Source organism: Triticum urartu, chromosome 2A (genome assembly GCF_056163025.1).
Source record: "Triticum urartu cultivar PI428250 chromosome 2A, HENAU_Tu73, whole genome shotgun sequence".
Classification (NCBI taxonomy): Eukaryota; Viridiplantae; Streptophyta; class Magnoliopsida; order Poales; family Poaceae; genus Triticum; species Triticum urartu.
Window position 1 is genome coordinate 758871088 of NC_141874.1, and position 13737 is coordinate 758884824.

A 13737-nucleotide genomic window follows, 5' to 3' on the forward strand; every position below is an offset into this window, starting at 1 on the left:
CTTTATATAGGAAAAATCACATTAGGATACGCCCATACGGCACTAATGTGCATTATGTAAAGTAGATTTCCTCTACTTTCTTTGTGTTGCAGCTCGAGTTAGCTGGCGTCATGTGGGGCTTAGGAAACTTCGTTGTGTACGGCTGCTAGACTGAGAGTCGGGGACTTTTACTTTCCCGAATTGCCAAGCACCTTTGTAGTCGAGACCCGAGTCCGTAGTATGTTCAGTGAACTATATTATCCGGATTCCGGAAAGCAGTGCGCGGAGTATGTTCAATGAACTATATATATTGTTCCCTAAAGCAAGATTCAATAACCCACCTAACACGGTACTAAGTCCACTTTCTAATTATATATTGTTTGTATGGACGTAGCCCCCTTTCTCAGTCGAACCAATCTGTGGTTGGATGGTTAGAGTGATTGTGGTATCTCCAGCCCATCAGACTTCAAGTTCTGATACTCACATTTACTCCTGGATTTATTTCAGCATTTTCGGCGATGCGTGTTCAGTGGAAGGAGACGTTCCCGTCGATGACGAGATGCCTACGGTCACTTCGTAAATTTCAAGATGATATGTCGGCTCAGTCTTTCGTAGGTGCTCATATGAATAGGATGTGCGTGTGTGCGTTCATAGGTATGAATGTACGTGCGTGTATATGAGCGCTTTTATCTGTACCGTGTTCAAAAAAAGTTTGTATTCATCGTATGATGCAGGTGGGTTTCGTATGTTGTTGCCGGTGACTTCAGGGCATCTACAAAACGAACCCTCAAATGTTCTGTAAATGTATGGATCGTAGTGTCTGCACCATTTTTGCCATCCAACAAGAGCCACTATATGTCTGTGGAGCAGTCTAGACGTATTGATTCTTTTTTTTTTTTGAGATCTGAAGTAGAGTCTCTACTCAGAAGGGGGAGTACATTCAGTGAGCATCAAATTACGAAGACTACTCGGGACGTTTGCTATCATCATCTGCTCCCCGGAGCTCCTGGCAAGAGCGGCAAGGCCGTGGGCCAAAGCGTTGCAGCTACGTCTCACGTACTGAACTCTGCAAGCAGCGAAACCTGCCATGACCTGCTTAATGTCCATGATCAGACCATAATGAGCAGATCGCGACTGGGACTGCGCGTTCAGCTCGTTGACAATTGCTTTGTTATCCATCTCCAGCACAATCTGCCCATTGTAAAAGCCCGCCATCGCTTGTAAACCCGCCAGAGCAGCACGGGCTTCGGCCTCTTCCGCACTCTGACACCGCGATAGTTTCCTGCTGACGGATATGTAGACGAATCCACGGTGGTCTCTGGCGACAGCTCCGGCAGCGCTCTCTCCGGAATCTGCGTGGAATGCTGCGTCCGTGTTGATTTTGGCCACACCCAAGACAGGTGGTGACCATTTGTCCAGGGCCATAGCTCCAGGTTGTTCATCCCCTCTCCCCATTGTGAAAGTCTCCCTCATGTTAGTCACCTCGCAGGTATCAGCTGCAGTTCTCAGCTCCTCTTCATGTTTCAGCAGAAACTGTTTTGAGCTCCCAACTGATTCTTTGCCGCCGTTACGGATGCAGTCTTCTCGTAGGTGCCAGCTTCTTCAGAGCAGCAACAAGAGCTTTGTTCGACCTTCGTCGTTCACCATGTCCAACAAGGTTCTGGCATCCTATCAAACATGGGTGCTTGTCGGGATTCTGAACATCCGACAGGCGAACAACAAAGCTCCATGTATCAACGCCCTCTCTCTTCTCTCTTTTGATGGCCGGTGACACCATGAGGGCACCTGCCATGGCTGCCTCGAGCACTCCATCCACGTGGCCGCGCCAATTATTACAGCAATATTACAGTCCGGGTTGGATATTATGCTCCATCTTCAGGAACGTAATGTTATGTTCCTTGCTTCCAGGGTCTTCATTGCAAAAAAGAATTATGTCCAAAATATAATGAATGTGCTCTGGTTCAGATGAAAATCATTTTGGTTTGCAAGTGATTCATCCGGTTTGTTGATATACCATCGATATGTATGTGAATAGCATTGAATGGTCAGCTCCCACACCCATGTCCACGGACTGATCCCTCGGTCCATGGATAGATGCGGTGTCAGTTTTGCGAGTCAGGTTGGAGATGCTCTTAGTCCCACCTCGTTTGCAGGAGAAGACTATGACCATCTTATAAGGGGAGTGTCACACCTTTCAGACTACTATTTTAAGGTCTCGTTGGCTCTTTGCCTGTAGGGGTTTGTTCGTTGCGCACGAAAAAATTCCAAATTTGGGCTGGAGGTTAGGAGTTGGGCCTTGAAACGCTAACACAGTATGTTCAATCATTCATATTCCAAATATCATAAATCATATATCTTCAATCCCAAACATCGTACTCCTACAGGCAAAAACGTGTGGTTGAATGGTTAGGAGGACGTGGTCTCTTCTGCCAACCATGGTTCAAGACCTGGTGCTTGCATTTTTTTTGAATTTATTCTTGGATTTTTGACAATGCGCATTCAGTGGGAGAAGACATTCTGTCGACAAGGAGGTGCGTGTGATGACTTTGTCAAATCTGAAGGTGATATGCCTTTTCAGTCTCTTGGAGGTGCTCACAGGGATAGAGTGTACGTGTATCCGTTCATAGGGTTGACTATATGCGTGTATATATGAGCTCTTGCGTCTGTACTGTATATAGAGGAGCCACCAATGTACCACACTCGTGTTCTTTTCTTCCCTTCAGCGTACATATGAGCACCTGCCGGCCACTATCTCTATGGTCACGCTGCAGTTGCAACAAGCACAAAAACCTGCTGCAGAGGGTGCACGTGGTTAACTCCCCCCTCCCGAAAAAGAAGATAAAGCTGCCACAATAATTGAATTATTGTAGAGAGCGCAACACATTCTTTAGGTTATTTGTATTCATCCAAGTTAGAGTCTATTACATGGCTATGACGAGCCAAAATAGAGTGGGCTAGTTGTGGCCAAGACTTGTCTTTTTTTTTCTTTCTAACCCAGCTAAAAAAAAGAAACACTCACCACAATTCCACGCTACTTGTAGTTGTTGCTAGGTGGTCTAGGGACATTTATATAATTTTTCATTTCTAATGTTCTTTGGACTAACTTAACATTGATCAATTTTTTTACAAAAATTCCCTAAAAAATAAATGACAATAGAATAGCATGCTCGATATTATCAAAATCGGATTTTATCAAAAACTAGCATGCTCGATATTGACTTATCACAGTCAAAAGTTGTTTTTATTGCCATGATGCCTTCGTCCTCACAGGTCACTGTCATATATCTCTCCTCCTGTTCTTGGAGAATGTATCCGCTGCACCGAACTTCCTAAGCACATTTTTAAATGTTTCAAAAAAATGTGAAAACAAATGAGTCAATTACAATAATGGTGCTAGAACTTGACGCAGACGGTCACTTTGATGCTAGAAGTTGTGGTACACATTAAAGTGTTATAAAACTTGGCTTTGACGTGCAAATACAGTACTTATCTCATTTTTGCATACGGAACCAGCGTTGACTAGGCACATGGGGCCCGCTGTCAGCCACTAGACCACGAGAAGGGAATGTGTGACTTGTTTTCTCTAGAAACACCCTCGAAATATATATTTTTCAAAAAAACCCTCTTGGCGTGAAAGAGGTGCCATTTTCTTCACCTCTATGAAGAGTATGTTCCACCTGTCAGGTGAGAGTGGTCAGGTGAGAGTGAAAATTAAACAAAACGTGCGGATTCTAGGTCTCGAACAAACAACAAAGATGTTAATAGCAAGCCCGCTAAACCACTACACCATTCACGCTCCTGTGAATGCAATGGATAACAAATTTACATGTATTTGAGCACAAGGCATGTGGAATTTGGGCTGCAGATACTGCGACCCATTTTACACCAGTTCCATTTTTTCTATTCTACTTGTAGAAAGTATGTAAATTATAATCTCTTCCCTCAAAACAAAATGTAAATTATAATCTCAGTACAGAAATAAAGTTTGAATATTTGTGTGCATAATTATATAGACGAATGAAATAACTAATTTTTACTAATTGTTCATGTATTACTTAGAAACTAATCATATATTTAATATAATATTTGTGAGTTACAAAAAGATTGTATATTTTAAAATTATAACAAATATTATTACAATTACAATTCAGAAAATTATTTAAGTTATACAAACATTTCAATCATTTGCATGTTTGTATAATTAAAGTTATTCATAATTTAAACTCTTCATGTGAATATTAATTTTTAATAATTTAAATATAAGCCGCGAGTGTGATATTTTTTATTGATTAATTTTTTTACATATGAAATACATATTTTTGTATAATGCACGGATGTATATTTTGTTTTTTTTATTAAATAATCATTGTTTGTACGTCTAATATTTATAACAAACAATTATTGAAAGTAATCTATATTACTTACGTTTTAGAAAAATAAATGAAAAACAAACCGGTGAAAATTGGGCCGCAGTATCGGCAAACCATTTAAGTTGAACATGCATACAAATTAAATACATATTGAGTCCTTATCCAGGTTAAACAAGGTACGTAATGGGTGCATTGGCTAGCCGGCTTGCATGCTTGGTGCCGATCGTTGGTTCGATTCTGTGCGGCCAAACTTTTTAGTTTAATTTTCACTCTCTCCCGACAGACGGGACCCACTGGTCTTAGGTTTTAAAAAATCCCACATTAACAGGTTTTTTTCTATAAATATTTCGAGGGTGTTTCTAGAAAAAAATGTCACACACCCCCTTTATCGGTCCAGTGGCTGACAGCGGGCCTCACAAGCCTAGTCAGCGTTGATTTCATATACAAGCGATATAAACACTGTATTTGCACGTCGAAGCCAAATTTTTACACCACTTCGATGTATGCGACAACTTGTAGAAGTCAAGTGACCGGCTTCGCCAAGTTCTAGCACCATCACTGTAATTGACTGAAAACAAATCTAGCACATTAGAATAACATCATTATGTATATTTTCACACAATTTCATATAAAAATTTGAAACATAGATTGTGATACAAAAATGACAAATTCGACACTGAATAGTACATAACATAGTTGGGCTTTAGATTTGACCCATTAAACTATTGATGTCAATTTTTTATTTTTACATGTTGAACAATATGTCGAGCTTTGATACCAAATTTTGTGAAAACACACATTGTTTTCATGCCAATGTGCTAGATTATTCGGTTTTTTCTAAACATTTTCAAAAGTGTGCTAATGCGTCTGGTGAACCGGTACCACTGAAAGCACCGTTCCGCCTGTCCTTCTCTCCTACGCGCTCCTCTCCTCTTCTTATTCCTCTCCCTCTCTCCCATTGTTACGACATTTTATTTCCAATAAAGCAAATCATCCAATGTCCACTTGGACCAATCAAATAATTCCAAGAATGTGCAGGATGGAATTTAATTTTGCACCGTGAGTGACAATTTACTATTTATTTTGTCCTCGTGACAGCCTTTTCTTATATTTATTCTGCAATTCACTTTTTCCTTTATACTGTCGGCCACATGCACCGTCCGAGCTGCAGTGTTGTTTGCACCGTATCTTCAGTGCAGCTAGAGCGGCAATAGATGGTGGCTGGAGGGTGCTCAGATGTACCCGGATCTAGCGCTAGAAAAATGTTAAAGAGAAATAAAAAAAGAGTTAATTACACTTTTACACAATATTTTCGTATTTTTACAGGGAACCGTAAATCATGACACGTGTTTGGTTAAGTGGGGTAAAATGGAAGAATTTCGGTTTAGTGGGTAATGTTTGTCAACTCCAAAGTTGGAGGAAAAAATTTGAATTAACTCCCATATTTATTTGCAAACATAACATAGAGAAGTTTGTCATATGTAGAATCGTGTAGAAGTGCATACTCTAGCCAATGACCCCCAAAAACCGATACGACGGAAGAGACCGGGCAATACATTTATACATCAACACTGCCCCTCATATGTGGCTCCCTCAGGTCTAAACGTGGACCGAAAGTTGACTGCAATTTAATTGCGCCAGTCGGGTCTTGAACTCAATCTCTCTTGGCTTTGATACTATGCATAAGTGCATTCTCTAGCCAATGCAACTAAAAGACCGATCTGATGAAAAACTAGGCAATACATTTATATGTCTACAAATCGGACACCAAAAGAGCAGTTTGTCTTCACATAGTTCATCGGATTCATCTACTCACTGGTAGAAAAAGGGCCTAATGGGAAGCACATTAGTCCCGATTTGTAAGTGAACCGGCACTAATGTGCTCATTCGTGCGGGTTCCAACGGCTAGGCGGGCGGCAATCATTAGTATCGGTTCGTGGCGAACCTTTAGTACCGGTTCGTGCCACGAACTGGTACTAAAGACGTGGTGGCAGGCTTGTGTCGGGCTGGGGCCCCACCAGCACCTTTAGTACCGGTTGGTTATACGAACCGGGACTAGAGATGCACCTTTAGTCCCGATTCGTATAACCAACCGGTACGAATGGTCATCCTATATAAACCCCTTTGTCGAGCCAGAGCGCTCTATTCTTCCCCTTTCTTCTCTCCTTTGTTTTCTTCCTCTTCCTCTCGAGTTCACACTCCATTTTTGTCAAAATTTATGAAGATTTGAAGGCACCCCATCCATCTATGTGATCACAAAGGTTAGCAACTTTGTCCTTTCATCTCTCATTGCTAGATTAGCTCTTGCAATGCTCTATAAGTATAGTGATTTGTGGGTTTTATTTTGGAAGGAATTATATGTGGTAGTATTTGATTTATATGCAATTTGAAGTCAAAATAACACTTAGTTTGCATATGTAGGTGTGGTTTACTTAGTGCCTTCCCGTCTCCGTCGTAACCACGTCGACCGCCCGCACTGTCCCGTCGCCAGCACCACCTTGTGGTGAGCCTCTTGTTCTTATCTTTTTTATATAAAACATTTGTGTTTGTGTGATTTAGATATATAGTTACTCATATAATTATCTTACCCGTACGTTGTTTGTTATACATATTGCCATGGTTTTGATATCCGTCCCCGCCAGCCCTCGTCCGGGTTATGATTCGGATGTGGTATATTCTCTTTTATAACTATTTGTTGCATTTTCGCGTTTATGACAAATTAAGCCCATCAAGTTGACATAGATATTTTTATCTAGGAGGTATGTGAACCGAAAATTCCAACCGACCCTATTGTCGAGAGGTTAAATTTAGTTGAAAGAGAAAATGAGTATTTGAAAGAAAAATGGAAAAGAATTGAGGGGGAGAAGATGGAATTAGAGTTGCATGTTGTCGATGTCGTCGATGATCACAAGATCAAGATGGAGAAAATGCGCTTGAAGATTAAAAAGATTAGAAAATATGTCATTGATAGTGAGGCTTGGTATCATTATGCTGTTGGATCAATTGTTACCTTAATTGTGATCTTGATCGCATTTGTTGTTGCATTTAAATGCTTTAACTAAAGAGTTATTTGTATGTTTTTTATGAGAATAAGTGTTGTATGAACTTTATGTATGAACTTGTATTAATTTGGTCTATTCGGTGCTGTGTAATGAAGATGAGCCGGCAATCACTAGAAAAATTTACACTTCCGTGATGATACGTGTTTGTCACAGTAGGTCACATTTTCTGTCATGCATGTACATCCATGACGATTTTATGACAGAATCAAGATAGTCATACCTGTGCTGTCGTAGAAGTGTTCCATGACATTACCAAAATTATCATCACGGAAGTGTCCACTTCCATGACGATAAATCCCGCATCACAGAAGTGCTTTCGTCAAGGGTGACCGACACGTGGCATCCACCATGACGGAACGCCGTTAAGCTATCGGGTCGGGTTTTGGATCCGATAACCCGTTAACAGCCCCGACCAATGTGGATTTTCCACGGGTAAAATCATCATTGGCTGGAGGAAACACATGTTGGCTCATCGTTGGGACAGATGTCATCCACTCATTGTACAGAAGGCGCTTATGATACGTCGACACGTGGCACGACCCAAGAGAGGCCCATTCCTGTGAAAAGGCCGGCCCGTTTGACTTGGTCAAAAGGTAGCGGGCCGGCCCATGTAAAGCCCGTTAACGGCCTGTTCGCATATAGCCCATTTACAGCCCGCTAAAACAAGGCCCGTTATGCCCTATCCGAATTAGGCCCAGTAGCGTCATCTGGGCCACCCAATATAATTCCAGCCCGTTTTCACTTCTGGCCCATGTATGGCCCATGACGTCTTTCAGTCCATATGAGGCCCTATGTAACTCTTGGCCTATTAACGGCCCGTGGTGAAACTGGCCCATAATGAATAGTGTATCACTTTATACCCATTAACGGCCCGTTATTCCGTTGGGCCGTTTCCAGCCCATGCTATCTTTTGGCCTTCTCAGAACCCATTTATTCTTGGGCTCATTTCCAGCATTCGTTTACTTACGGCCCGTTACTGTCATTTTCTGCTTGTGGGCCAAATTTAACCCGTGGTTACAGTCGGCCCGTTTGTGGTCCGTTAATACGTTGGGCCGTTTTCATAGCGTCATCAAATACGGCCTATTAACGATGGCCCGTTATGGTCGGCCCATGAACGGACGATTCCAACTCTAACCCGTTTACGGCCATAATGTGGTCTGTTTGGCCCATGTTTGGCCAATCGATCATACGACTCATATAAGGCCCATTGATGATACGGCCCGCAGAAGGCCCATTGTTTCTACGGCCCGTAGAAGGCCCACTATTTCTACGGCCAGTAGGAGGCCCAGTGTCACTACAGTAAATATTAGCCCATGGTTATTGTGGCCTAGTTTTAAAAAATAGGTTATGGCAGCCACTAGCTAACCCCGGAAAAAGAACTGCAATGACTACAAGCAAACAAATAAACAAGACAACAAGGAAATAAATAAGCAAGCAACTAACGCTAGGCTATCACGGCTATTACACATATTACATCCACTAGGCATCAAAGTTCGCCACCAGTGCAAATATAGGGAACAAAGCAGCATATCATATACACTGGTTGTCAAAGTTGGTGACCAGCGAAAATAAACGCCGCAGCAAAACAAATCCAAAACTGAAACCACTTCAGAAGATCTCAAGAAACAATATCCTGGGTACCCATAATGCTGGCAAGATGCTTAGCAAGATTATTAACTTTCTCTTGTTTGGCGCTTAAATCCTCCAGCACTTGCTATTGCACCAGAAAATATGCATCTGAATTCTGCAGGGACTTCCTCAGTCCTTCAGCTTCCTGTCGCAGCACATCTGATCGATGTCTTTCAACTTGATGTTGAGACTCAAGAAGACGAACTGATTCAGGCAGCGAGTTCGAAGAGCTTGTGCCAGCAGTAGTGTCCAGTAACTCGAACACTACATCAAGACAGGACTTTAGGATTCCCTCACTATCGTCAAGATAGTTTTTATCAGCTTTCTTGGAGACCAACATGCATGTCTCACTATCTTGAACCTTATCTGCATTACTTCCTTTACCATTGGATAACGCGGTACTGTTCTCCAATATTTTGTCCGCATTCTAAAAGAGAAACAAGCAGACACATCACATGTTTACCATGTTGTATATGAAACTCATTTTGGTAAATGAGTTAAGTAGTAAAGTGGACAAGATAACAACATGAAACAAACATATATCTATGTACCATGGTCACATTATGGTCTGTATCATTCTAGTTTTTGTTGCCAAATCAAGATAGAGACACAGTTCAAATAATATTTGTTCAAGACAAAGCAAAATAGACAGAATATAAGTGTGGGCAACTATAGAGCAATAACAACACTTATAATGTGCATGACATGAGAACATAACTGTTTATTCAATTGAAACTGAAATCAACATAGAGCAGGTTAAAACAGCAAACCAGTTAAAGAAACAGGTTTAAAATATACCTGTTGCACCATTGGAGTTTCAATTCCATCCTTCAAATTTGAAAATAGTTGGTATGAGTAAATACAGTAATGCAAGAGCAAAGGAGTATGAACCATAGCTACAGAACCTGACCTGAGAACAAATCTTCTTCTCCTTTAAGCGTTGAGTTGGGATTCAGAGTGGTGGTCCTCGTGCTTTGGGCACTGCAGTTCCCTTACTAACCGCTCGTGTTTGGGTTCTCTGTGGTGGAGACGGTGCTGTGTCAACTGGAACTGGGTTACTATCTGCCGGGGTTGGAGTTAGAAGGGGTGTAGCTGGTTCTCTGTCCAACTGGGTAGGGGTACAATCCGCGAGAGTCTGGGTTATGTGTGGTGGATCTGGTCCTTGGGCAAGTACAACCATGGTTCTATCTGCATCAAGTGGTAGCACTATCTTTTCTGAAGACCGTGTTGTTACTCCCTTAGATACTGCCATCACGCTCTCCAATTCAAATGGCTGATAAACAAGAAAAGTAATTGAAAGTATAGACATTGTATGATAGACAGGTGCAATGGATAGTGGGGAATAAAAGAGGGCATGAAATAATTCATATTTATGTTGTCTAACAAAATAGGATAGCATGACACAATTTCACACATATGATGGCTAACTAAACAGGATAGCATGACACAATTTCACATTATGATGGCTAACTAAAAAAGATGGAAAGACATAGTTCAAAATATGAGACTATGTAAACAGGATGACATGACATAACTATATAATGTGTTTATTAAATAGGTTGGCATGCCATAATTCACATACATTCACGGATACAATACCATAATTCAAAATATGATGACTGTAAACACTAAAACAGGATGAGATGATATAACTATATGATGTATTTATTAAATGGGTTGCCATGCCATAATTTAGATAGATGATGTGTATGTATTATGTAAACATGATGGCATGCTATAATTCAAATATATGATTTATATAGTAAGCAAGTAAGCAGATGGCAATCCATATATGATGTAAAAACTATGCAATGCAAGACAACATGCATGACATGAGTAATATAATCCTGCCAAGTTTGAGCATAGACCTTAGGGGGGAAATATGACTGGTCAGCAGTCTCTGAATCCTCCTCTGAGGAGCTCTCTGTAACCAGCAAGATGACTGCTTCAGCAGGTAGCATTGTCTGCTCTGAATACCTTGTTTTCACTCCAGATACTTCCATCACCGCTTCAAATGGCTGATGGACAGGAAGAGTAGTTGAATATACAAATGTTGTCGACAAACACTAGTAGAAACATGGCTATGGTCCAGGCCGGCTCAGCCCATTAGTCCCGGTTCAGTGTAGAACCGGGACCAATGTGGGCATTGGTCCCGGTTCGTGAGCCCAGGGGGCCGGCCGGGCCACGTGGGCCATTGGTCCCGGTTCGTCTAGACCTTTTAGTCCCGGTTGGTGGGACGAACCGAGACCAATGGGCCTCGCTCCTGGCCCACCACCATTGGTCCCGGTTGGTGGCTTGAACCGGGACCAAAGGCTTCCCTTTAGTCCCGGTTCATGTCATCAACCGGGACCAATGAGGTGCCTATATATACCCCCTCGTGCAAGAGCAGAGCACAGTGCTCTGTTTTTTCTGGCCGAGGGGGAGAGGCCTTTGTGGTGCTCTAGCTCACCTCCTATGCACATGAGGTGTTCGATGGAATGCCTGAGCCACACTACTTAAGCTTTCTCCTCTCGAACTCGACCTCCAAGCTCCATTTTCCTCGATATTTGTCTAGATTTAGCGGTCCGTCACGCCCCGTCCCCGTCTTCACCGCCGTCTGTTTTTCCTACTGAACCCGGCGCAACTTTTCACTGCTGGCCGATTCCAGAAGGATATGCTAGGGTGATGGTGGATGAGATAACGGAGGGATTTGAGGACCTCCAGCTTGACCACCCTACCGGTGAAGGGGAGACTCGGCTGGGGTCTGCTCTGAAGACTCCATGCCTATGGCGGAAGGAGCTCATCAACCTTCCGAACTGGACGCCACCGCCTCCTCCTCCTCCTCCGGCGAGTTAGGGCACTCCGCCTCCACCGCCTCCTCCTCCGGCGAGTGACGATCAGGGCCCTCGGCCGGCTCCTTCTCCGGCGCGCGGCGGCACTCCGCCTCCTTCTCCGCCTGCGCCGACGCGCCCGAGCAGCCAGCCTCCTCCTTCTCCGCCTCGTCAGCAAGGGCGGAAGAGACCTGCCGCCGCTCCAGCTGCTCCGGCGCGTCGTAGTCCTTCTCCTCCGCCTCTTAAGCAAGTAAAGAAGACAACCGCTACGTCTGCTCGGTCGGCGTCTAGCAGTACAACCAGAGGCGGGAGGACATACAGATTCGGTCCTTCTCTGAAGACTCCAGAGAAGTTACCATACGAGAGGACCCAGGAGGAGAACGCCGAGATCGCGCGAGAAGAAGTGAAGAAATTCTTTGAAGGGGTGAAAGCAAAGAAACATCCACCTCCGGAGGAGAAGGTAGATCGGGTGAAAGTGAAGCGCACTCTGGCTGCCCTGACAAAACCACCGAAGTCTGATTCGCCGAAAGGAAACTATGACCGCATTATTGGAAAGGAATTTGCCGAAGCGGAGCAGTCGGGAAGTACTGTCAGTGATCAAAGGCTGGAAGAATGATGAGCTGGGAAACAAATTGCCCAGCTCGGCGAACAAGCGAAGCAATCGTGCCCCCCGCTCAAGGTGCCTAGCCACAACGTCGATAATGATCTGAGGATGGTGCCCGGTTATAGCAATCTTGCAGATTACCTGCCCGACGAAGTACATTATGAACCCATGGACGTGCAGATACAAAGATACGAGTACGGGAAGCCTCTCGTCGAAGATGAAAGATCTCTATCAACGATGATGCGAAGATTGCATGATTGGTACTTGAAAATCTGCAGAGACTCTGGGGGGAGGAGTACTTTGTATGTGAGAGTTAAAAAGGAGCATGACCTCGGTGGAATTGATCTGTTGCCTGTTCCATTTGAGGAGTTCTTTCAGTTTTTCAATCAATTGGCCCTCGATAAAGCAACGGTCACCTGCTACTGTCTGTAAGTAGTACTACTTCTGTCATTAAGTCTCTCTATATAGCTCAGCTCTTTCATTGCATGTATTTATAATTATCCTCACTATATTATGCAGATTGAAGATCGTCGAATTGAAGAAAAGACAAATCGGTGATATTGGGTTCATTAACACAAATATCATAGATGCAACTCAGGTTAAACTTCATGCCGCAGCTACCGAGGCCATCTTGCTACGATCGTTCGTAATAAATCAAAACAAAGATATAATACTCTTTCCTTACAACTTCAGGTGAGTGTTACTGTCTTGTGCGTATTTGGTTTCCCTTATATATTAGTCAAGGTTATAGTAATGTAATTGATGAGTTATGCATGTGTGTGCAGTTACCACTATATTCTCCTAGAGATTAAGCTTGAGCAGGGAGTAGTAACCGTCTTGGACTCTAAACGAAAAGATCCCAAGGAGTATGCGGACATGACTGAAATCCTCAAGAAGTAAGTTAAATCGATCATTATCCACCATATCAGCAACTTTGTTCATTTCCTGATATCAAGTAATTGTTTTCTTTGTCCGGCAGGGTTTGGAGAAAATTCACCAAAACAGTTCCGGGACTGCCGAAGGAGCTGGAATTTAGACACCCGAAAGTAAGTACTATAGTAGCATGTTCTGCGCATCTCCTAGTGATTCAAGCGCTAGTTTCATCAATACCATTTAGCATTCTTGCTTATCAGTTTGATTGACCTCTATTTCCTGTAAAGTGGTTGTGGCAGGAAAAAGGGAATGATTTCTATGGATACTACGTCTGCGAGTCCATCCGCCACACGACCTGTGAGCGGGGCGGGTACTCTGACGAACAATATGAAGTACGTAAATAACAACAT

The 13737-nt window shown here is 42.9% G+C and overlaps 1 protein-coding gene and 1 long non-coding RNA gene across 2 annotated transcripts; one reads left to right on the plus strand and one right to left on the minus strand.

The window, feature by feature from the left end:
- Positions 1-897: 897 nt before the first annotated feature.
- On the minus strand, positions 898-1434 carry LOC147987911 (uncharacterized). The gene has a single exon (XM_087542545.1). It carries the CDS (start codon positions 1432-1434, stop codon positions 898-900), a length of 537 nt encoding a protein of 178 aa, XP_087398671.1.
- An 11545-nt stretch (positions 1435-12979) lies between these two features.
- LOC147987912 (uncharacterized) lies at positions 12980-13500 on the plus strand. Its single transcript, XR_015615333.1, has 3 exons — positions 12980-13147; positions 13240-13350; positions 13434-13500. It is a non-coding gene; the product is annotated as an uncharacterized LOC147987912 (long non-coding RNA).
- The last annotated feature ends 237 nt before the right edge of the window (positions 13501-13737 follow it).